Consider the following 23,846-nt stretch of genomic DNA (forward strand, 5'->3'; position numbering starts at 1 on the left):
AGTGATCTCAATAAACTTTCCAAGATTTGCCAGAAAGTAAGAGGACACCATGCTATTTTTAGGACAGTTTTCCTTTTGATATAAAAAAATCTTTTATTGCTCATTTTGTCTTACAGTGAAACATATTTCTTTGCTCATTTATTACAAACATCTTGTTATGGCACACTTATTAGATGACAATAATAAAAATACACATGCCATCACATGAAATAAAACATCTAAAATTAAGACCATTTAAAAACAGCTGAACTATTGCAGCTTCTTGTATATGATCTGTTCCTGTTGCACCAGAATACAATTTAATCCATGGATACTTCCACAAATAAACATGAAATCAAAGAATACAGAAGTTATACTTTTATCACCAATTTAGTTTGTTAATACACACTTTCTTATCAAAATTATATTACTCCATAGTTAGTAAATCTCAATACTGAAAAAAGTCACAAAAGTTATACTTTCATCACCAATTTAGTTTGTTAATATATACTTTCTTATCAGTTTATTATCAAAATTATATTACTACATAGTTAGTAAAGCTCAATGCTGAAAAAAGTCACTAAAAAAAGTAATCAGCCACACAATAAAAACATGAAGTGTGTTTAATAGTTACAACAATTCCTATATTTCAGGATAAGCACTTCCTATCATGTTCTTTCCTCTGTAGCGGAAAGTATGTGTGTTTATAAAAACTCTTTTCCCACTTAAACTAAGGGAGCACTTTTGATCAGGGCGTGCTACAAAACATACTGTGTAAAGTGCCATTTCCAGTTCTGGACTAGTGCCAACAAACATGGATCCAACTGGCTTTATAACATTTTCCCATTTGTAGTGCAGCTTCAAGATTGCTCCCTTCTGAAATAAGCAAAAAAAGTATTCAGCAAATGGCCATTACACTATGACACTCAACTGACAGGATACTGAAAATGCAAACACACCTTATGTAGTTATCTTGTCAAAATAAAAGTAAAGTGTGGTGTCTAGCCATCAAGAATTTAGCCATTATGTAAGCTAACAGTCTATTCTCTGTTTAAATTATTAGTTACTGAATGAAAAATTATTGTTAATGCAAGACATCAGGTTCTTTTTATCTGTCTGCATTTGTTTCTCTTATGCTCTTTACATAAATATAAATCTGCAATTTACAGCCTGAATTAATATTTGAGACTACTTTACCAGAAACTACATAACTTTATTCACTGATGCACTAAAAGTACATCTGTTTCGTGAGTGATCCCTTTTTTTAAAAATATTCATTGTGGATTTCTGAAAGAGTGAGTGGGAGTTACTTTAAAAACCACACATTATTAACAGTTTCTTTCTTTATGCAACAAAAGAACGCAGTCAGTCACACTGTGATCACACAACAAGCTTTAAGAGGGGCTCTCATTATTATATTATCTCACAGCCACAAACAAAACTGAAATCCATAATATATAGTCACCTGAGACCTGATGTTAAACTCTAATCAAGTTTCACCTGTAATTGTAAAAACAAACACATCCACATATCAATACACATTGTTCAATCTAAAAACGAAAAAGGAGTTTCCAACTTTCCTTCTCAAAGACTGTCAGAAGTAAATAAGTTTTTTATTCATTAAAGAATATTGTTTGGAGCATTGTGGTTTTTATTTTGGATTATCACAAATATTTCTCTGTTCATAAAGGAAATTTAGGCAGATGGAAATAATTACAATTGGCTGTCAATAAACACTTTCTCTAATGTGGTTTGTTCTAAGGAATTCTACTCAGTACAAGCAATGCAAATGCTCACAAGCATCAGATACAAGACTGGCATCCAACCTGAATTTTAAAAATTTCTGAGGGTTGTGGAGAGGTGTTCAGTATGCTCACAACAAAATTTTCAACACATTTCCAGAGAGGTAAAGATTTAAGAAACAGAGGTGTCATTTTCAAAATGAAATAGTTGCATATTTAAGTCTATCATTGTACCATACTTTCTATTACAACAGTGACAAATGAATTTTCAAATGGAAGTGTTCCGGTACCATGTTTAAAACACAATACTATCTTCACTCCTGGTCCACTCAAGTATTACATTGCTGTGTGCTATATACACAAATTTTTATAACAATAACCTTGACACATTTCATATCCATGGTGAGATCATTATCATGTAGATCTATGGAACATGTATAGAATAAACAGAAAATAAATACATTACATACTTACATCTCCCAATTCAAGCTTTCTAATGTATCCTAAATAATCCGCATGTTTTAAAATTTCTTCATTATTAAAAAAGATCCAGTTGTGTAGCCCTGAAATTTCTCCTCTCTTGAGTTCACCTAGGAATACATGTTCAAATGCACTTGATCCTACACGTCCACCTCCTCTGGAATACATTCCAAACCAAATTTGATTCAGCAAATTCTTGTATGCCTTTGGATCTCGTCTTACCAATCCTGCAATAGCATCCATTTTCAAACATAACCAACCACTTTTGATTAAAATATGGAAAGAAGATTTTGTAAAATAGCTAATTACCATGATCTGCCAGAAAGCGCATTGCAGTACTCATTACGGGAGTTGCAAGAAATGTATCCAAAAGACTGCTCTCCTCTGCACGTTCCTGGGCAGTAACATGCTCATTGACAGACGTATCAGCAACATAATTATCATAAAGCATGCGCACTTTTGCTACAGTTGGTAACTGAAAGACTCTCTTGTCAACAGAAATTAAGCTGTATTAGTGAAAAAGAAAGAATAAATGATTAATATACATACATAAAATGACGACAATTAGGATACAGCACACATAGATTCAAGATGACAAATACTACTTAATATAGCTTTCACCTGACAAAGTTGGGCAATCCACATGACATTAGGTTGAAAGTTATTTATACTAATATATTCAACATATTTCATAATAGCCTTAAAATTAGAGAAGCAGCCGAAGCTGTCACCACCATATAAGTCGACAATACCAATACAACTCTATATACAAAAACATCAACTGGTGATCAACTGCTAGCTGCTTGTGGCTTCCATGAAAAAGAGAACTTCCATCTCAATAATTAAGTTTAGGAGCCTTTTCTCAACTGCACTTATTCATAATAGCAAATAGAACAAAATGTATGTGTTGAACTTGAAACTGTTGGTTAAAAAATAGAACAGTGTTGGCTCTTGGTAAACATTCCAGGTTATATGGTCATGGCCCATGAAACTTCTTCATTCCTAGTGTTTTATTCAGAGCAGCACAGTGCACTGTACATCTTCAGAGGTGCTCATGGTTCTGCTGAGTCTTACCAAGCCAACAATACTCAGCAGAGCCATGACCACTTCTGAAGATATTCAGGGAGCTTTGAACAAAAATTTAGGAATGAAGAAGTTTCATGGGCCATGACCATACAACCCTGAAGATTTACCAGCAGGTAAGATATCCGATTGTGAAAGACTTCATTGTACAATTGGAAAAATGTTAGTTGGGATGTTCTGTGCCCATATTTCTCTTGCTGTGAGTCTCCCTCCTCATTTCAGATCAAACCATTTGTAGTGTGATGGAATTCTGAATACAAGATCATTAAAGAGTTTTCAGAAATTATGATTTCTTGAGATAACGACAAAATGTTTATCATTTTTACGTTCATGTGCAGGGATTGTAGCAGCACGGACATATATACTTTGCTGTGTTGGACCATTGCCAGGCTGGTCAAGGTGCCAATGTTAGCCGATGGACAGCTACTGGCAACAGGTATTGCCATTTTGATCAGAGCCCCTATGCCAATCCTTTTTTAAGTGCAAAAAGAAAAAAAATATATGAAACACTTTGGAAATGTTCAGTCTTCATGTTATACTTATAAAAGAAAGGTTGTATGTTAGCAAAGACGATGTAATTGTCATAATGACAAACTTTTGTAGTTGTGATGTTTGATTACTATGATTACAGTGAAAGTGGAAATAACTATTTGTCAGTGGAGAGTTACAATTAACCTGTGCTGTCTGAAAAGTTTCTTTGATAAACCATTACCCTGCCTTACTGGAAGCTTTAAGAAAGACGTAATGAAAATAAATATTTCATATAATTACAAAAAGCAAAGCAGACAAAGAGGATATTGCATATCAATCTATTAGTATATAAACATACTGGAGTTATATAATAATTACTAGTTTCAGACTATTAAAAGCTTAGTTAACTGGAAGACTGGAAAGCAATGAAAATTACAGAAACAATTTAACAGAAATTTGATGAAATAAAAATTCATTTCAAGTTGATGCTACCGCAACAAACAAGTAATGAATAATACATCCTCTGGATGATACAATAGCAACAAAAATAAACAATATTCTTAAGCTATGGAAACAAATCAAGCAGTGGCAAATTTTTGTATTGCAATATTCTTAAGCAGTTATTTTAAATCACCCAACATGAAAAAATGATCTGGATAATGCTATAAATAATTTCCTGAAAAGAATTTGGAACCAAAGTGAAATCATTCTTACATTATTCATAAAAAACATGCAGACAGAAGAATTATTACATTCGTGGTGTGCCAGTCCATGATCTGGATAATGCTATAAATAATTTCCTGAAAAGAATTTGGAACCAAAGTGAAATCATTCTTACATTATCCATAAAAAACATGCAGACAGAAGAATTATTACATTCGTGGTGTGCCAGTCCATGTTTGTATAAATTAAAGTGTATCATAGCACACTCCTAAATTTTAGATCAAAAAATTTCCTTTTCTGCATATCTTATTGTGTGATTATTGCAAGATTTGTTTTCTTTATGATATAAAATTGGCTTGTTCAGTATCCTAAGGGACGACATGGGTTTACTGTGAAAACCCCGATTACACAGAAAACCAAAACTGCAGTTGTCAGCATCAGCTGACAAGGCAAGTATTTGGAAAACTGGGATCATGATTACCTACATTAGAATGCAAATAACTCAAAGATTAATCAAAGCATAAAAGGTCACTTGTGACACATAGGGCAAGTGCCAAATTACAAATCCAATGAACTGGGATTCAAAATGGTTCAAATGGCTCTGAGCACTATGGGACTCAACTGCTGTGGTTATAAGTCCACTAGAACTTAGAACTACTTAAACCTAACTAACCTAAGGACAGCACACAACACCCAGCCATCACGAGGCAGAGAAAATCCCTGACCCCGCCGGGAATCGAACCCGGGAACCCGGGCGTGGGAAGCGAGAACGCTACCGCACGACCACGAGATGCGGGCGACTGGGATTCAGTCCCCAGTCAGTTCAAGTATTTTAGCTTTTACTTATGACTTCTTTTACCTCTGACAATGGTTAGTTAATGCGAAAAATTTCAAGTTTCACTGTGGTTTGAATATGAACTGTAGATCCCCCAGTAACTGGCTGAGTAAATCACTTCATATGTCACATTCAACCAATCTTCAGGTTGTGGACAGGTTAATTAACAAATATCACTCACAAGTGCAATGTTGAACAAGTGACCATCCTTGTGGTTCAAAGAATTATATGGCAGCTGTGGAAGAATGATGACTGATGTGTATCTCTGCATATTCCTTACTGATGAATGATGCTTACAAATGAAACAATGACAAAACAAATTATTGTATGGGAGAGCACAACTACTGTTCTCGTGGAGAACCAGCACTATGGACAAGACACATCTTTAGGATGGGACAGGGATTGCAGGGATTCATGTTATACTTATAAAAGAAAGGTTGTATGTTAGCAAAGACGATGTAATTGTCATAATGACAAACTTCTGTAGTTGTGATTTGCTAAAGGGTGTACATGCACAAACACAATGTATACGCTCCATGAATCTATGGCCCACTACGGAGTAGCATATTATCCCAAGAACAAAAGAAGGGAAACATAACAAAGATTGTATTCTGTGAAAAACAAATGATTTGATTTGTCATTTTGAATTGTCACTTTGCACTCTGAACTCTGAATTTGTAAACAGTGCTTCCGACTTCACTATGAATATTGAAGAAAACTATATAAATAAAAGTAATTTTGAAGAATGTACGGGAGATTTCATGTACAGAAGATGTATATGAAAAGTATCTGCACATTTACTGAAGACAAACAGAAACTGTCATACGTCATTTCCTTCCAGCATACATTGTGTAAGAAGGAAAAGGAGTCCTCAATACTGTAACAAGAGTCATGGGTATTTAAGAAGAAGAGGAAATCAGAATAATATGTAATCTCTACTGATTGAAGTAAGTAAAAATCTTAACTCTGAAATCCAGTGGGAGCACTACACAGGTATTAAACCTCAGAGACAACACACAGCAGTTGTTGAAACTGAATGCTACTGCACAGGTAGTAGTGGTACAAACTGACATATTTGTTAATACCAAAATCTGAACAAAAGTCACGATAGACATCAGCTTTTTCTGTCTGATGACATAAAGGAGACTCTTTGGAAAATAAGTGATGTTTAATATAAATGGGATGGACAATCTAAAGATGTCATTTTTGGACATATAAAATTGGCATGCAATGTCACAAAGCTTGTTGCTCACAAACTGTAATAAAAATTTATTCCAGTTTGCAAGTACAACTGAAGACAAAACTAAAGTTATAGAACATCATTAGAATAAAGAGCATAAACTATGAATGTAACTTTGTAGATCTGTGGTGAAAAATTAGGTAACACACATTATCATTTCTTTGGCCCATGAAACATGACAATTATCAAGCAACTCTGCAAAATTATATTCAACTGACATGTTCCACATCAAACCATTTACTGTGAATATGATCTAAGGAACATGGAACTAACTAATTAACTAAAATTTACGGCATCCATACATCATCTTCACTATAGAAATACTTTTAAGATTAACAGCTACAGGTTTGTGCACTGAACTGTCACAAGCCAGCATTTAAGAGATGAATGACTTACGGCAAAGGTGCAGCATCTGTTAGGCTGTTTGATCTTGTACGGGCCTGATAATTTATTTTTATGAATTTGGCAGCATTGTTCACATCTTTTTTCAGCAAAGTTTCACTCAGGGTTTGTAATTCCTTGTCAGTAACAGGTGGTGGTAAGGCAGCTGCACACAATAAAATTCTGCTGTATATTATAAATGTTGTCAGACAAAACTGCTTCAGTACTCGTAACACCATTATCAACTTCCATAAAGTTCATAACAAGTATTTATCCAAAGCAATATTCACAAAATGTACATCATTACATTTAGTCACAGGAAAATGTCTAGCAACAGAGACAAGGCTTATATATTAGCAGAATCCACTGAATGTATCACAGGAAACAAACAAGATTGCAGAACAAGACTAATATATAAGCAAAATTCTCTTACTCTGTTATATAAAATATTACGCCATTAAAAGTAAGAAACCGGTATTTACACTAGTTTTTGAGCTCTTGGTCTTTTCCTTTTATTTTTTTACTCATTTGCAAAAGTACACACATTCACACACAACCACACAGACTCCCAATACCGATAACCTTACCAGAGCCTTTATTGACAAACTGTATCCTATTCAGCTCATCCATAAACAGATCTTCTGTGCCATCTCCTCCTCTGACACCAATAAACCTGTAAAGCAGCCACTGACCAGCACTCTTTTGATAACCCAGTATCAGCCTGGCCTTGAACAGCTCAACCACAATCTATACCAGGGCTTTGACTACCCTGTGTCATGTCCTGAGATGAGGAATATCCCACGCATGCCACCCAAAGTAGTGTTCTGCTACCCACTCAACCTACAGGGTAACCTTGTCCATCCTTCCTCCACCCTGTTCTCATACCCAAAGATGATTCCCTTATGCTTAGCATCCCATACACCATCCACCACCTCCTACCACGGTCAGTTGCAGATATTTCCTACTCAATAAATGGCAGGGCCATGTGTGAAAGCAGCCACATTATAAATCAACATCATTATGATAAAGGCAGACTGCAACTCACCATGTAGAAGATACTGTGAATTGCATACAGGCACTACAATAATACAGTTACGCATGGCCAAAGCACTTTTCAGAAAACAAGACACACACACATTCATGCAAGCAAGTGCACCTCACCCACACACAACTGTTATCTCCAGCCACTATGGCCAGAATATAACTCTCACATTGAACAAAACAACAATCTGGAGTGGGGTGGGAACGGGGCAGAGATACCAGGGTACTGCTGAAGGGAGAGATGAATGCTGTCTGGTGGAGCGTGCTGGGACTAGACAGTGGCATGACAAGGCTACCAGGTGCAGCTCCTTCAAAGGAGAAGTACTCGTGTGTTAGGATAAAATTAGTAAGGTGTATGTGGAATGACGTAGTGGATTTGAAGTTAGAAGGACATTGAAAGAGGTAGTGTTCAACAGCAGCAACACGTGGCCATGAGGGATGTTGGTGATGATGCATTGGAAATTGGTGTCAACTATGACGAGTGGTGTTCCAGGAGGTAAAGGGGTGGGGATGATGGAGATTCGGTGAAGGAAGCGGTTGGTATCTTCAACATGGGAGGTCAGATTTTAAGTAATTGGTTGGAGATGTTCGTCAATGAGGGCCAAAAGTCTTTCGTGAGAGTACAATAACGAGCTACGATGGGGCATCAAGGACTGTTGTGGCTGTGGATTTTGGGGAGCTTGTAGAAGGTGGGTGTGCAGGGTGACATAGGGATGAGGAGGGAAATAGGTACATGGAGCAGCAACTGGAGCTTACACTGGACTTAGGGGTAGTATCACTCTGGCAGAGTTTATGGTTGCAGGAGTCAGACAAATGGCAGAGGTCTTTCACCAGGTAGTCACTATGATTCATAACGGCAGTGGTGGAACCTTTGTCTGCAGTAAGATGATTACATTAGGATCTGTTTTAATGCTGTGTATGATTGACCTTGCTTCTGCTGAGGGATTGGTGCCAAAGAAGTGTTTCCATTGCAGTGATTGAGAGAAGAAGAGTACATCTTTGACAAGCCCAACACTGTAAGGCCTCTGGATAGGACTGAGGCTTCTATGGGGCTGAGGATTTTGGTGGAAAGGTTAGAAACACTGTTCTGGGATTGTTTTGGGTCTGGATTTAGTGAGGTGTTGACAGGGTGTTATGAGTGATGTGGCAAATTCAAAAGTCAGCTAGGAAGGGTCTGGGTGGTGTGAGGGGTTGATGAGGAGGAATGCTGTGGGTAGGATAGGAGTTGTATAGTTGCATCCAAATGAGGCAGTATGATGTCAGCAGGTTAGACAACTTATGGGATTGGTGCTGGAGAGCAAGGAATTCAATTTCAAAGTTGTTGTGTATGTAGTAGCCACTGCACAGTATCAGTATCTTGCAGAGGTGTTTCTGGGATGTCTGTGTCGCGGAGGTTGTTTTTGCGGTATTAGCTTTGGGAGGGAGAGGGACTAGCAGAATCTGAAGAGGAAACGTCATTGTGGAAGGAAGGATGTAGCCCAGAGGAAGGAATTTTATGGTTAGACCTTTGTGGGGAGTGGGGGGGTTCCACAATTCAGGCAACATTTAAGAAATAAGATGTAAGACTGGGTTTTAGCCAGGGAAAGGGATGCTTTTCTGAACTGTTGCAGAAAGATGGAACAAGGGTCCATTGTGGTAGAGATGGCATTGGAGAAACAGGAAATGACATTGGAAATTGGCAAATCAAGGTGTTAGGTGGTTGTGAGGGAAACTGCATAACAGAAAAGGACTTGTAGAAAAAATACATACAGACACGCAACAATGCGTATGGACACGTAAAATTTCATACAGACACATTAAAATACACACAAATATTTAAAAATATGCACAAATATGTGAAAAATCTAAAAATATGCATAAACAAGCACACAGAGAAGGACCTGGGGAAGGATGATGAGGCCAAGTTGAAGGTATGGTATTCCTGGAAGATGACCCGGGGGTGGTTAAGTAGGAGGGGGGAGGATGGAGGAGGATCACAGTTGGATGGTAGTATGAACTCAGAGAGGTAGTGTTCAATGTTGGGATTAGGTTGACTTTGGTTGGAGGGACTGATGGCAAAGAAGTGTTTCCTTTCCCAAGTACTTTCCGAAAAACACAAAACAAGAATCATCCTATCAGAACACGAAGGTTCCACCACTTTGAATCGAAGTGACTACCTTGCAGCAGGCCTCTGCCAATTGTCTGACTCCTCCACCTACAAATTCTGCCAGGGTGATTCCATCCCATAAGTCCAACATAACCTCCAATCCCTGCTCCAGGTACGTGTTTCCTCCTCATCTCTATGTCACCCTGCACACTCACCTTCTAATTGTTCCCCAGAATCAACAATCCTGGACACTTCCTTGTAGATGGTTACTGCACCCCCACTAAAAGAATTCCAACCCTTATTGACCAACACCTCCAACCAACGGCCCAAAATCTAGCCTTCCATGTCAAAGATACCAACCACTTCCTTCACCAACTCTCCACCATACCCATGCCTTTACCTCCTGGATCTCTACTCATCATGTTGATGCCAGTTCCCTATACATCAATGTCTCTCATGCCCATGATACTGCTGCTATTGAACACTACCTGTACCAATGTTCGTTGGACTCCAAATCCACTTCCTCATACACTTTACTATCATTACCCTAGCACACAACTGCTTGTCCTTTGAATGGAAGGTATACAAAAAAAAAGTCAGTGGCACGGTCATGGGCACCCACATGGCACCTTCCTACACCGACCTGTTTATGGTCCATCTAGAGGAATCCTTCGAAGCCTCCCAAGACACCAAACCCCCTGGTCTGGTTCAGGTTCACTGACAATATCTTCATGATCTGGAATCAGAACAAAGACACCCTCTCCTTATTCCCTCAAAACCTCAACACCTTCTCTTCCATCTGTGTCACCAGGTCCTCCTCAACCCAGTGTGCCACCTTCCTGGAGCTGACTTCCTCTTTTCTTGATGGCACCACTGTCCACAATAAACCACAACAGTACCTGCATTTCAACAACCACCATTCCTTCCACAGTAAGAAATTCCTCTCATACAGCCTGGCCCCTTGTGGACAGCATACTTGCAGCAAGAAGGACTCCGTTATCCAGTATGCTGAAGGTCTCACAAAGGTCTTCACAGACAGGCATTACCCCCCAGACCTAGTTTGCAAACAGATTTCCCATGCCGTATCCCCTCACACTCCCAATTCTCACACCAACTCCGGATCAGCTACAAAGGAGTGCCCCCTTTGTCACCCAGTACCACCTTGGATTGGAACAACTGAACATCCTTCATCAGGGCTTTGATTATTTATCATCAGGCTCTAAAATGAGGGACATACTACCCAAAATCTTTCCCATCCCTCCTACAATGGTGTTCCATAGCCACCAGACCTCCACAACATCCTAGTCCATTTCTATGCCACTCCCAACCCCAATGTCTTACCACATGAGACCCAGGAGCAAGTCCTCCCGCCCACCCAGTCCACCCATCCAACACTTCCTAGTCCAGACCTGTCACAGCCTTATCACACCCCGTCAGAGGGTGGACCAGCTGTGAAAGCAGTCACGTCATATACCAACTCTGCTGCAAACATTGCACAGCTTTTTATATTAGTGTGACTATCAACCAATGGTCTATTATGATGAATAGCCATAGAGAAACTGTAGCCATAGCCAAACTGTGGCCAAGAGGAAAGTGGACTACCCTGTGGCACAACATGTAGCTGAACGAAACATTCTCGATTTCAAAGGTTGCTTCACAACCTGTGGAGCCATCCCTTGCACCACCAGCTTTTCTGAACTGGGCAGATGGGAGTTATTCTTACAGTACATTCCCTACTCCCAGAATTATCCTGGCCTACTGTTCCCACAACCTCCACCCAACAGTTTCTGCCCCACTGTCCGACCATATGCTCCCAAGTCACATCCCCTCTCCCTCACTGTGTGCCACTCTGCCAATGCACCCACTGGTTCTTTTCCCCTTTTCTGCTCCCTTCCCCCTCCCTCAGCCACCAAACCTGTGCCTGGCAGCCTTGTCATGCTGCCATCTAGTCCCTGCACACTCAATCAGACAGTACTCTTCTTTTCCCTTCTCTGCCCCACTTGAGACAGCTATTTTTGTTCAACATGACAGTTGCATTCTGGTCGTAGCAGCTGGAGATAGCAGTCATGTTTGCATGAGGTGAGCTTGCTTGTGTGAAGGTGTGTGTGTTTGTTTTCTTTTCTGATGAAGGCTTTGACTGAAAGCTCTGCAGCATATCCTGCACTCATGCAATCCCTTGTCCTAAACCTCTGCTAACCTGTTTTCCACTGCCTCTCCTTATCTTTTCCCTTCTCCTTTCTGTTCACAACACTGATCACTGATTCCCAGTCCAGATTGTGCACTAACTTCTCCCACAATTGACCCCCCCCCCCCCAATGTGAGCATTCTCTCTCACTTCCCCCCCTCCCTCCTTCACCACTCTCCCTCTCCCCTCCCTGTCTTCTCTTCATCTCCACCTTCCTTCCCTTTTTGGCCCTCTCTCCCCCTATCTCTTATGAACACCACCCTCTGCACTCCTTTCATCTTGTTGTGCAGCTACTGAATCATCTGCCAAAAAAAACTGCCTTACACTATCCCACCAACCCTTGTGTCCATCTGATTCCTTTTTTTTATTCTGCTGCAATTCAAAGTTTAGTTGGCTGCCAATTCCGGGTTCACATTTCAGTCTATCCCTTATGTGGCCTCCCAACAGCCCACTTCCCAATAAGGTGGCGCTGTTTGTATAAGTAATCTGCCATTCTCAATTCATTCAATGTACACATTGCTGTATCTACATTTGTTTATTTATTTATTTATTCACTCAGGGATCATCTTACAGTAACATAGAATTTGTCATTGTGATGCAATCAAAAGAAATAACTAAAAATGTAAAAATACACAGAATACATAAATTTACTTTTTATGAAGATTGGGCAGTGGGCTGGAACAGCAGAGTGTTGCAGTCATCCCCTTTCATTATTAACCACTACTCTGTGTGCTCTAAGTAATCTTTAACTGTATACTATGCATTACTTACGAAGAATGCTTTAGCTGCCTTTTTAAACTCCATGATTATATATAGGACTACTATTGAAATACTTATTAACTAATGTTTTCCCTGATAGGCACAACCAATTGATAGACTTACTCACTTTGGTGCAGTAAGGACATCCGTTTTTTTTTTTTTGTTTTGTTTTTTTTTTTTTCTTTTTTTCCAATGAGCCCAACTACTGCTTCTAATTATAATCCTTAAGGCATGTTTCTGCAGTTTAAAAATGGTGTTTGTGCCTTCGATCCCCAAAAAGGAGTCCCTTAGCTAAGTATTAAATGTACCGAAAGACATTGGCTGTTACAAACTGATAATAGAACTCTAAGAGCATAACATGCTGATCACATTCTTATTGCCAGTCTTTTTGTTCATTCATTCCATGTTAATTAACAATCAATTTTCATCCCTAAAAACTTCATGTTTTTTACACAGTTCACAGATTTATCTCTATGTTTAATGCAACAAAGTTATTCTCTCTCTGTATACTACAGTACACACTGTTTTTTTATGTTCAATTTTAATTTTTTACATACTGTCCAATCATAAACAACCTTGAAGGTTTCATTTGCCTTCTCTAATAGGAGTTCTGGTGTCATATCAGTGACTATGTATGATGTTGCTGTCATCAGCAAACAGAACTTTTTCTACATGTCTTGTACAGGATAGAAAGTCATTGATATATACAGGGTGATTCAAAAAGAATACCACAACTTTAAAAATGTGTATTTAATGAAAGAAACATAATATAACCTTCTGTTATACATCATTACAAAGAGTATTTAAAAAAGTTCTTTTCCACTCAAAAACAAGTTCAGAGATGTTCAATATGGCCACCTCCAGACACTCGAGCAATATCAACCCGATACTCCAACTCGTTCCACACTCTCTGTAGCATATCAGGTGTAACAGTTTGGATAGCTGCTGTTATTTCTCGTTTCAAATCATCAATGGTGGCTGGGAGAGGTGGCCGAAACACCATATCCTTAACATACCCCCATAAGAAAAAATCGCAGGGGGTAAGATCAGGGCTTCTTGGAGGCCAGTGATGAAGTGCTCTGCCACGGGCTGCCTGGCGGCCGATCCATCACCTCGGGTAGTTGACGTTCAGGTAGTTACGGACAGATAAGTGCCAATGTGGTGGCGCTCCATCCTGCTGAAATATGAATTGTTGTGCTTCTTGTTCGAGCTGAGGGAACAGCCAGTTCTCTAACATCTCCAGATACTGTAGTCCAGTTACAGTAGCACCTTCGAAGAAAAAGGGACCAAAAACTTTATTGGCTGAAATGGCACAGAAAACGTTCACCTTAGGCGAGTCACGTTCATACTGAGTTGTTTCCCGCGGATTCTCGTCGATTCACTTCTGCCGTACTCAATAACACAAAAAGCTTTCTGTTGAGCGGTCGCCATCTTAGCACTTAATTCGCCGACAGATAGTGATATATATATGACTTACCAAATGAAAGTGCTGGCAGGTCGACAGACACACAAACGAACACAAACATACACACAAAATTCAAGCTTTCGCAACAAACTGTTGCCTCATCAGGAAAGAGGGAAGGAGAGGGAAAGACGAAAGGATGTGGGTTTTAAGGGAGAGGGTAAGGAGTCATTCCAATCCCGGGAGCGGAAAGACTTACCTTAGGGGGAAAAAAGGACAGGTATACACTCGCACACACACACACATATCCATCCGCATATACACAGAAAATGTCTCCGTAATATGTTACCCAAGAGGACGCCATCATCATTTAACCATACAGTAAAGCTGCATGCCCTCGGGAAAAATTACGGCCGTAGTCTCCCCTTGCTTTCAGCCGTTCGCAGTACCAGCTCAGCAAGGCTGTTTTGGTTAGTATTACAAGGCTACATCAGTCAATCATCCAGACTGTTGCCCCTGCAACTACTGAAAAGGCTGCTGCCCCTCTTCAGGAACCACAGGTTTGTATGGCCTCTCAACAGATACCCCTCCATTGTGGTTGCACCTATGGTACAGCTATCTGTATCGCTGAGGCACGCAAGCCTCCCCACCAACAGCAAGGTCCATGGTTCATGGGGGTGGGGGTTTACAATTTAATAAGTTATTAAATTTAACAAGTTACGCAAGCCTCCCCACCAACGGCAAAGGTCCATGGTTCATGGGGGAGGGGGGGGGGGGTGTGTTACAAGTTATAATTTAATAATTAGCAAAAAGAACTGATATATCTCTTGTGATATAATTTAAGGCCCTGTTTTACCTTTGAACTGACAGAGAATATAATCAATGTTAAGATCACCTAATGACGGAGAAAGACAGTAAGCTTACTTACGACACTGAATATCTTTCATTGGATGAGGCTGGAATGTAATAAGTTTTATTTTAGTGTTGGACTGCCTGGTGCTTTGAAAAGCTTCTAACTTTTATTCTTGACCACAGCTTCCTCCTGTCTATTTAATCAAAGGTCTTTTCAGGATCAATAAGAAAACTTGAGTCTCTGGATAAAAATCACTGCCTGTGCCAACCACAAATGTTAATTCCTGCGGTACACAGAAATTGTGTGTGCCTACTTATTTTACTGGTGTCTGCAAAAAATGTGTGCACCTGCTTGTCTTGCTAGAGTCTGTACAATACTCATACTGTTCCACACTTGTCCTGTATACCTTTACCTAAACTATTTCCAAAGAAATCAGTCCCTGGTTTGACAAGTTTAATAGTCAAAAGTTTATGCTATTCCCACAGGTTTAACTTTAGTCTTCTCTGTTTGCAAATATGCCTTTTCTTTGCTTTCTATTACGCACAAACAAAGCTCATTAACTGGCATGAAAATTTTAGTGCCATGTTTAAGACTACCTATATACCTCCATGTTTAAGACTACCTATATACCTCCTGTAGACTCTTCAAATAGTAACTGGAAAAGTTGATCTCTCTTTTTATCAACAACATACAAGATAGTGGCTGTGATGCAATACTCTTTGCTCTCTTTAGGATTTCTAGTCTTTTAATGACCACACATCAACTTTTGAAAAATATTATGTTGGCTGAAAGACTTAAAGGCATGTGGAGAGTGTAAAAGCTGGTTAGGAAAATTCACTTAATTATCCAACACAGACTAACACTTTCTTCTTCTTAAGCTGATCTTTGATTTCAACATAAAACAATACTGAATTTAGAATTTGTTTAGCAACATAGACATAATCCAAAAACAATAGCTCTTTAGTAATGCCCAAACAGAACTTAAACTTTCGCTTCTTCAGTTACCAGTTTCTATATTTTGCTTCATACATAAAATATTAATATTTTATGTGTACCTGGCATTAATAGTGGCCAGCGTCCCATTACTACAGTAACTGTATAATGATGATAATTTAGGTTCTGTTTCAACTAACTGAAAAATTAAGTTACCATACCTATCTACATTAGACAGAACAGGAACTATTTTTATGTTAACATTTGTATACTGTGATCTACTAACTAGCTAAAACTATAATGGATGCAACTGTAACATGAAAGTACTAACATATGAAGTACCATGAAATTTTTTTTTCATGAGATACAAGAAATATCAGGGATACAAAATAGTGCAGACAAAAGTAAATTAAAGCATAGGAACAGTGTGTGTAATGTGGATCAAACCAAAGCACACATGGTAGCTGAGTACTATCACCACAGTTTTGGATGTGAAATGACGCAAAAAAGTTAGTTTCTTAATATATGGTACCACACATAAAATATCTACCAAATGAAGTGGCAGCAGCCATCACACACGGTATTGCAGTAGTTTATCACCACCTGCAGGAAGTGTTGCACTGTGATAAGAAATGTCTATCTGACAGGCAGCTAAATACAAAACTTTTGCTGAGGCACTGCCATTGTGAGTAAGAAACAAACAAATGATAAATGCACACTAGTAAGTGTAGGAAGTTTATATACAGCTACTTCTATTTAAAACAAGATGATGCTCACTGTTATCTTTCTTACCCTTTTCTTTTTAATTTCTATTTTGTCAGTGAAGGAATTCATTCCACAATGTCATTGCTGCAATCTTCCATACAGTTTAAATGTGAGAATTGATTTCATCTTGTTCAGTACAATAATACAAACCAAAGACATGTTACATTTATTTCAGTGGCCTAAAAAAGGGACTGAACAATGCTTCAAGCAAGCAACATGACCCACAATTATTAATTATTTTCAAAATCTATCACTACACTGATATTCTGTATCCATTCATGGAACAAACATTGTGTCTCATAGTATCTGTAAAAACCTATACCGGTAGTGTAAATTCTTGCCCCTGGTTGTTCCATTTGTTACAAGAAATGTTAGTGGTATGCTATGGTACAAACAGTGGCTGGCTGTAATTACAGTCTGCATGACTGGAATTTTGGAGCTTCATGTGAAGTATCACTTAACAATGATGTCTCTTTTACACTTTCTAAATGCTTTTGTTATGTGTGGGGACACATCAAACGGCAAACCTTTATTAACAAGCAGGGATATGGTGGATATACAGGTAAACCGCACGTTTTTTCTGTTTGTATGTTAAATTAACCGAATAAGAGCAACAAAATTTTTCCCTTAAAGCACATTTTCGTGTTTTCCTGTACAACAAAATCGGCTGTAGTAATGAGTGGATCTGTCATTCGTAAATAAAAAGCAGTCACCTTCGGAATTGCTTACAGCAACACTTATACCTATTTATGAAAGACTCTGAATCGCCGAATCCTTTTATCTTATAGTTATTGAGTCCTGAGTTTAAGCCTCTGTGCACAGACCTTGCAAACAAAGCAAAAACCAGTATGTCACTTATGAGACTAGCCGCTAATAAGAGCAAACGTGTCTTGCGCTTTTAATTATTCATACATCGCGCGCTTTCTCTTATCGTACAGCATGTTTACCATGTTACTACCACTTTATCACTTACCCAACAATTCTCCCACAAACAGTAGAGTGTAAATGCCAACAATCTTCATTTCGGTATACATTGTTCGCCCAGTTAGAGCTACACCAACTGGCCCTTCTTTGTGCCTTAATAACTGACCTCTTATTTCGCGCCCACAGCTGTATGTCTTACGTCATCTGTATCTTTTTTTTCTTTACGTGCTTCGTTCTTGTGTACGTCGTTGTGCAATGATCAACCTTGTTTCTTTGAAGCGTTCCCGCGGCCTCTTCCTCCGTCACAAAAACGACGTAGTAAACAGACATACCCACGCTTTTTGTTAGTACTGGCACACTAATTGAACCGAAGTATATAAGTAATCACGTAGTTTTGTTTTTTATCTGTTTAAATTTTATCATATTATCGGCATCTAAAATTTTATGCGTCCGTAAAGTAAAGAAGGGAACATGCTCAACATTTATTAGATATTGAGGGCAAACAATGACGCCTGACAACATCTGAACATTATAAACTGAACACATCTGCTCAATGCTCGGCGCCCCTCCTCTACCTCTCTTGGCCACTGTTTCTATGTTTCGATACAGTGTATCGATACCTGGAACTGTTTCAGTGTTTCGGAACGGCTATGGTTCACTGTTTCCAAACAGTGGTGTTTCATTCCGCCCTTGTCTCGGATCTCGAGCCAGACACAGAAACTGTATCGTTGTTTCAAAATAAGACTGTTTCAGTCCACCTGCGCCTGGAACGGACTAATTGTATCTAAACAATGATGTTTCATTCCGCTCTGTGTCGGACGAGATTCGGGCTCGGCACAGGTACTGAAACACAACATACATCATGAAACACTTTCAAGAATGTCGAAATCTTTTGACAAGCTATAGCATGAAGCTCAAGATATCCGAAAATAAAGCTTCGTTTCTAGCTGACTGTCCTATTCCGAAATGGCGTAACATCTGCTTTATAAACACTAACTAAACAATAAAACAACGCATACTATTCGCATTCAAAATAATTAATATGTGAAAATCATTCAGTTAAATTACACTTTTTTTTATAACATACGCTCCTCTGTTCATGTACAGTAATCATATTAAGAAACGCAAGTAAGACTACAACATTTTAAATAAAAAAAGGCGTAGAGTGACAGTTATTAGACATGTATATAAATTTGATGTAGGTATAATTGCAAGCAATCTGTTTGCCATATCACTGATAGTGTAATGGTGAACGGGAAGCATCGTAAATTCATAGTAACGGTTCGAAACACCTTCAAACACAATTTTTTTCCTGTTATATTTTGTTATTTATTCGAATTATTTGGCGTTATTTGTGAGTCTATAGTCACCGTGTCTATTATCCACAATGATTCACTTTGTGTGCATGGAAATTAGCAGGAAGGGTATATTAGCCATACTAATGGAATGTGGGAATCCCAGTAGCATATCTGTTGTTTCTGCAGTTTGCTCCCACCTCTAGTTCCGTTCGTGGTGGTTCTTCTGTCTTCAGCTAAGGCTTTCCTCAGCCAATTGAAAAGTATGAAAGTCACATGACACAAAAGCAGCGCATTTGCTGCAGGAAATACGAAACTGCCAAGACGCCTAAGTGATAGTTTCATACTTTCTGCGATATGATTAGCGCTCTCGCACCTCATTTGTGTTTATATGGACATACTTATACAGTAGACATTCAAGATGATAAAATGTGTAGGTTTATTAGATTACAAAACAAACTGTTTCACTGTTTCGAAACACCGTATCGAAACATTGCATTGTACTGTTTCATTTGTTTCGAAACATTTACGTGTTTCAGTTTGCCCATCTCTAGTATACAATTAACAACATAAGATGCAAACGATACATCGACTGTTTGAATACATCGAGGTTTGATCCATAAACATCGATGTTAGCGTCGATATTTCGAATGGCGACATAAGTTCATGTCACCGACATCGTTCAACAATGCGTCATTCACTCCATTCGTGCCAGCTCAGCCGTCGACCCATCCAGCTATGTAATTCGTGCACTGCTCCATTTATAGATGTTCACATGATTTTTGTACTTTTAAGGTAGTAGTTAATTAAAAGTTAAAAAATATTTTCATTTACTCCGAATAGTCTCAGATGAACTGTGCGCTGCAACATCTGCGCGTGATGTAAGAGATTCCAATTGCGATTCCCGTGTGTGTGTGTGTGTGTGTGTGTGTGTGTGTGTGTGTGTGTGGAATTAGTCTAGTTCGTTATGTGTCCATTATGTACCAGTTCAGTGAACAGAGATACCAGAACATAAAAATTTTACCGGATACTTGGAGAAAATTTATAGATGTGTGTTGAATTTTAGTAGTAAGTTATTTGAACTGATGGTAATTTTTTAGTTTCAGATCATGGGCATACTGGTACCAGAATTTAATTTGGAAGGGAAGGGAGTGTTTCAAAAAATGGACATCTTAAAAAAATGGACTTGTAATAGATCATATAATAGCACTTAACTGTATACGGTATTTTAAGTTTTTGTAGATCATATTTGTGATAAAATATGACATTCACATCAAGCAAAAATCAGTCAGTAAAATTGTGGTGGAATCTCCATGGAGATGTGTTTTTGTACAGCAGAAATCGTTCTTTGCATGTGGCAGTAAACATATCCGTATACATGCTGAGAGTATGTATATTTGTAACAAACAATACAATGTCAAACAATACTACTGAATACAGTCCGTGTGCGACGTTATGCCCCGTGTGCTTAGTGGTGCGCAAAGAGCAAGGAAACCGGGACAATGAACGCCGTAGTGACAAGAAATGTATGTAGAAAAGAATTTCCATCTGCTCAGTGCGACAATAGATGCACCTTTTCCAATTCGTACTGATCAAACCCTTTGGTAGAAATGACAGACAAAATAATAAAGTTTCGTGGAATGTTTATGTTCTCGTTAGTAGCAACGAATGTGAAACTAAAATGTATTACAACCACGGAGGTAAAAAATGAGGGGAGGTGATACAATGTCACAAACTTGAAGCCGATGACCACCATCTTAACTAGCCCAAAACATTACGCTCACTGCATACATACCCCATAGTTCACGATAGTGACACTTTCCCATGACGACACTCTGTCTCGTATTACAGCAAATACGCATTCAAGAGCAAAAAAATGTTCGAAATTGCCTTCCTGACACTGTTATTCATGTAAGCTCTATAATTTTTAGTATTTAAAACAGTTATTGCACGCACAAGACAGTAGGAATGAACAGGAAGCAGTAGCAAACAGTAGTCTGCTAATGTTTTGGGCTACTTTTTATGGCGTCCACTCTGGCTTCAAAACAATGTACAGTGTATGTCTGTAATACCACCTCCCTTCTTGTTTTACCTCCATTGTTACAACACTGTTAGATCACTAAGGCTGGCACCAATCACTACCGTATTTCATTCGTGCTCCGTGCTGCGCTGAAAATGACCTAGGTTTGAAACACGAAATTTTTTTAATCAAATTTACATTGCCCTGGATTTGTCAGTGCATACAAATTTAATTTTAATGATTTCATTTTGGGAGTTCCATTGGCTTCGTCCGTGTCACAGAGAATATAATGTTGTTTATTGTAACGCCTTAATCAATTACACTAGCAGCGTTATTTTTGTTAAGAAAATTGTATGTATGCACTGTAATTACTTTTTTTTACTGTCGAGTTGAGCCTCTATGGACTGCATGGTAACAACCAACTTCATTTTAGTGTATAGCTCTTGTTCTTGTTCCAGCTTTGACTTCCTGTCAGTATCTTCTGAGCCCACCAAGAAGTGCCTGTTTATGCTCTTCGGATAACGGTCCTCTCTGTCTTTTGGACGTTGATGCCATTTTAAAACCTTGGCAGTTGTCCATCAATCTTCTAAATTTGTTTCTGTCAGGAATTTCTCTCTCTGAGATACCAACTCAATTCAACCAATCTGCCTAAGATCTTTTTCACATTCTTCGAATCATCTTGGCCTTGTTTTCTTAGATTGGATGAAACTCCATATTCTTTTTGTCAGTCAGTCACCATCCATCCTAATGAGATGACCGTAAAATAACAATCGTCTCTTCTTAATGGATTACGTTATAGGTTCGGTCTTGCTGTACAAGTCCTCATTTGCTCTCATTTACCATTGTCCATCAACCCATCTATTACCTAGGATTTTCCTTAATATCCTGCGCTCTCGCTTTTCCAGCCACTCTCCTTGACCTTGTCTATTCATAGTCAAAGCCCTCAGGTTTCACAACTGTATTATGGTGTCGGAACTTGGCCCGTATACTCATAGACTTTTTGTTATAGGTATTCTTTGTCAGTTTGTGTGCTTGGTCTAACTTCCTCATCCTGAGATTAATTGCTTCTTCTTCTAATCCATTCTCCTGGATGACTTCTCCGAGATATCTGAAATTCTTAACTCGTCTGATTTTTCCCTGATTGGTGATCATCCATTCAGGTCCATTACATATGTTCGTCATATATTTTGTCTTTTGAATAGAGATCTGGAGTCCAACTTTTTCAGCAATTTCTGACAGCCTATTGATCTTGTTGACTGCTGACTCTATGTTGTTAGCAAAAATGGCCAGGTCATCCGCAAAGGCCAAGCTGTAAATGTACACCCCTTTGTTCTTAGGACCAAGTCTGAACCGCTCTTCATTTGTTTCTTCTTGGGCTAACAACTTTCTCCACTCTCGAATGACCTTTTCCAAAACACAGTTGAGAAGTAGTGGGGATAGTCCCTCTCCTTGTTGTATACCTGTTCTGATTGTAAAGGGTTCTGATTTCTCACCCAAATTTTATTTTTGATACTGTTAGAGAGAGTTTGTTTGATCAGCTTTCTTGATGTATCATCTACCCCAAAGTCTTCCAAAATATTCATTAATGCCTTCTGAAACTCAACTAACACGACCACGTAGTTACTTCCTCCAGTTTTTTTGTACCTGATGATGTTCTTCAGGTTAAAGATCTGTTCTCGGCAAGAACGGCCCTTTCGGAAACCAGTTTGATATTCCCCAATCAGTTGATCTAGATGACCTTCTGTTCTGCTCTGTATCGCTTTGGAGAGAATCTTACATGGTACAGATACTAATGAGATGCCCCTATAGTTATTGACATTCTTTTTATCACCTTTTTTGTGTAAAGAATGGATTAAAGCTAACTGCCATTCAGTTGGTATCATCAAAGTTCTCCAGATCTCCTCAAAAAGTTGGACTAGTACATCTAGAGTTTCATTATTTGCCAGCTTCAGTAGTTCTGCCATTATTGAATCCTCTCCTGTTGCCTTTTTATTGTTAAGGTAGTTGATGATCTCCTCTTTACTAGGTGGAAATGAGTTGTGTAGTTTGTGGATCAGGGCACATACAGGGAATCTTTCTTTCGGTTCATCACAAAAAAAATGAAATGATCGTATGGCATTGTTGGCCGGGAGGCCCCATTCGGGGGAGTTCGGCCGCCGTATTGCAAGTCCTTTTTAACTGACGCCACATCGGCGACTTGCGAGTCAATGATGATGAAAATGATGATGGACACACAACACCCACTCCCCTGCCTGGAATCGAACCCAGACCCCCTTCGCGGTAAGCAGTAACGCTACCGCTACAATACGGATGCGGACGGTTCATCACAATTAAGTACGTTTTCAAAATAACGAGGCTTGATCGTGTAGTTTTCTTAGTTGGTCAGGCAGAGCTTTACATTCTCGTCTCTAAAACAAAGACTAGAGGCTTTGTATCGTTTCAAATTCTGTTTCAACGTCTGATAGAAGTCTCTGGCATTGTTTTTCCGGAAATCCTGATTGATCTGTCCTAACTACTGTTTCTCGTTAGATTAGAGATTTGATTAGATTAGTACTTGTTCCATAGATCGTGAATACGACACTTCGTAATGATGTGGAACGTGTCAGGTTAATAAAAGGTGTCTATACAAGATTTTACATTAGGCAAAATATTACATGACACTCAATATTTTTAATTTTTTTGTGGGGATTGGGAAATTACCCACTTACT

At 38.8% G+C, this 23,846-nt stretch overlaps 1 protein-coding gene across 1 annotated transcript; it reads right to left on the reverse strand.

Moving 5' to 3' along the window:
- Positions 1-82: 82 nt before the first annotated feature.
- On the reverse strand, positions 83-18,174 carry LOC126188012 (endoribonuclease CG2145-like). Its single transcript, XM_049929429.1, has 5 exons — positions 17,872-18,174; positions 6,890-7,040; positions 2,511-2,707; positions 2,196-2,428; positions 83-855 (listed from the first exon to the last, which is right to left on the reverse strand). The coding sequence occupies exons 1-5, from the start codon at positions 17,930-17,932 to the stop codon at positions 622-624; spliced, it is 876 nt and encodes a 291-aa protein (XP_049785386.1). The 5' UTR covers positions 17,933-18,174; the 3' UTR covers positions 83-621.
- Positions 18,175-23,846: the final 5,672 nt, after the last annotated feature.

The sequence above is a fragment of the Schistocerca cancellata genome, chromosome 5 (genome assembly GCF_023864275.1).
Source record: "Schistocerca cancellata isolate TAMUIC-IGC-003103 chromosome 5, iqSchCanc2.1, whole genome shotgun sequence".
NCBI lineage: Eukaryota > Metazoa > Arthropoda > Insecta > Orthoptera > Acrididae > Schistocerca > Schistocerca cancellata.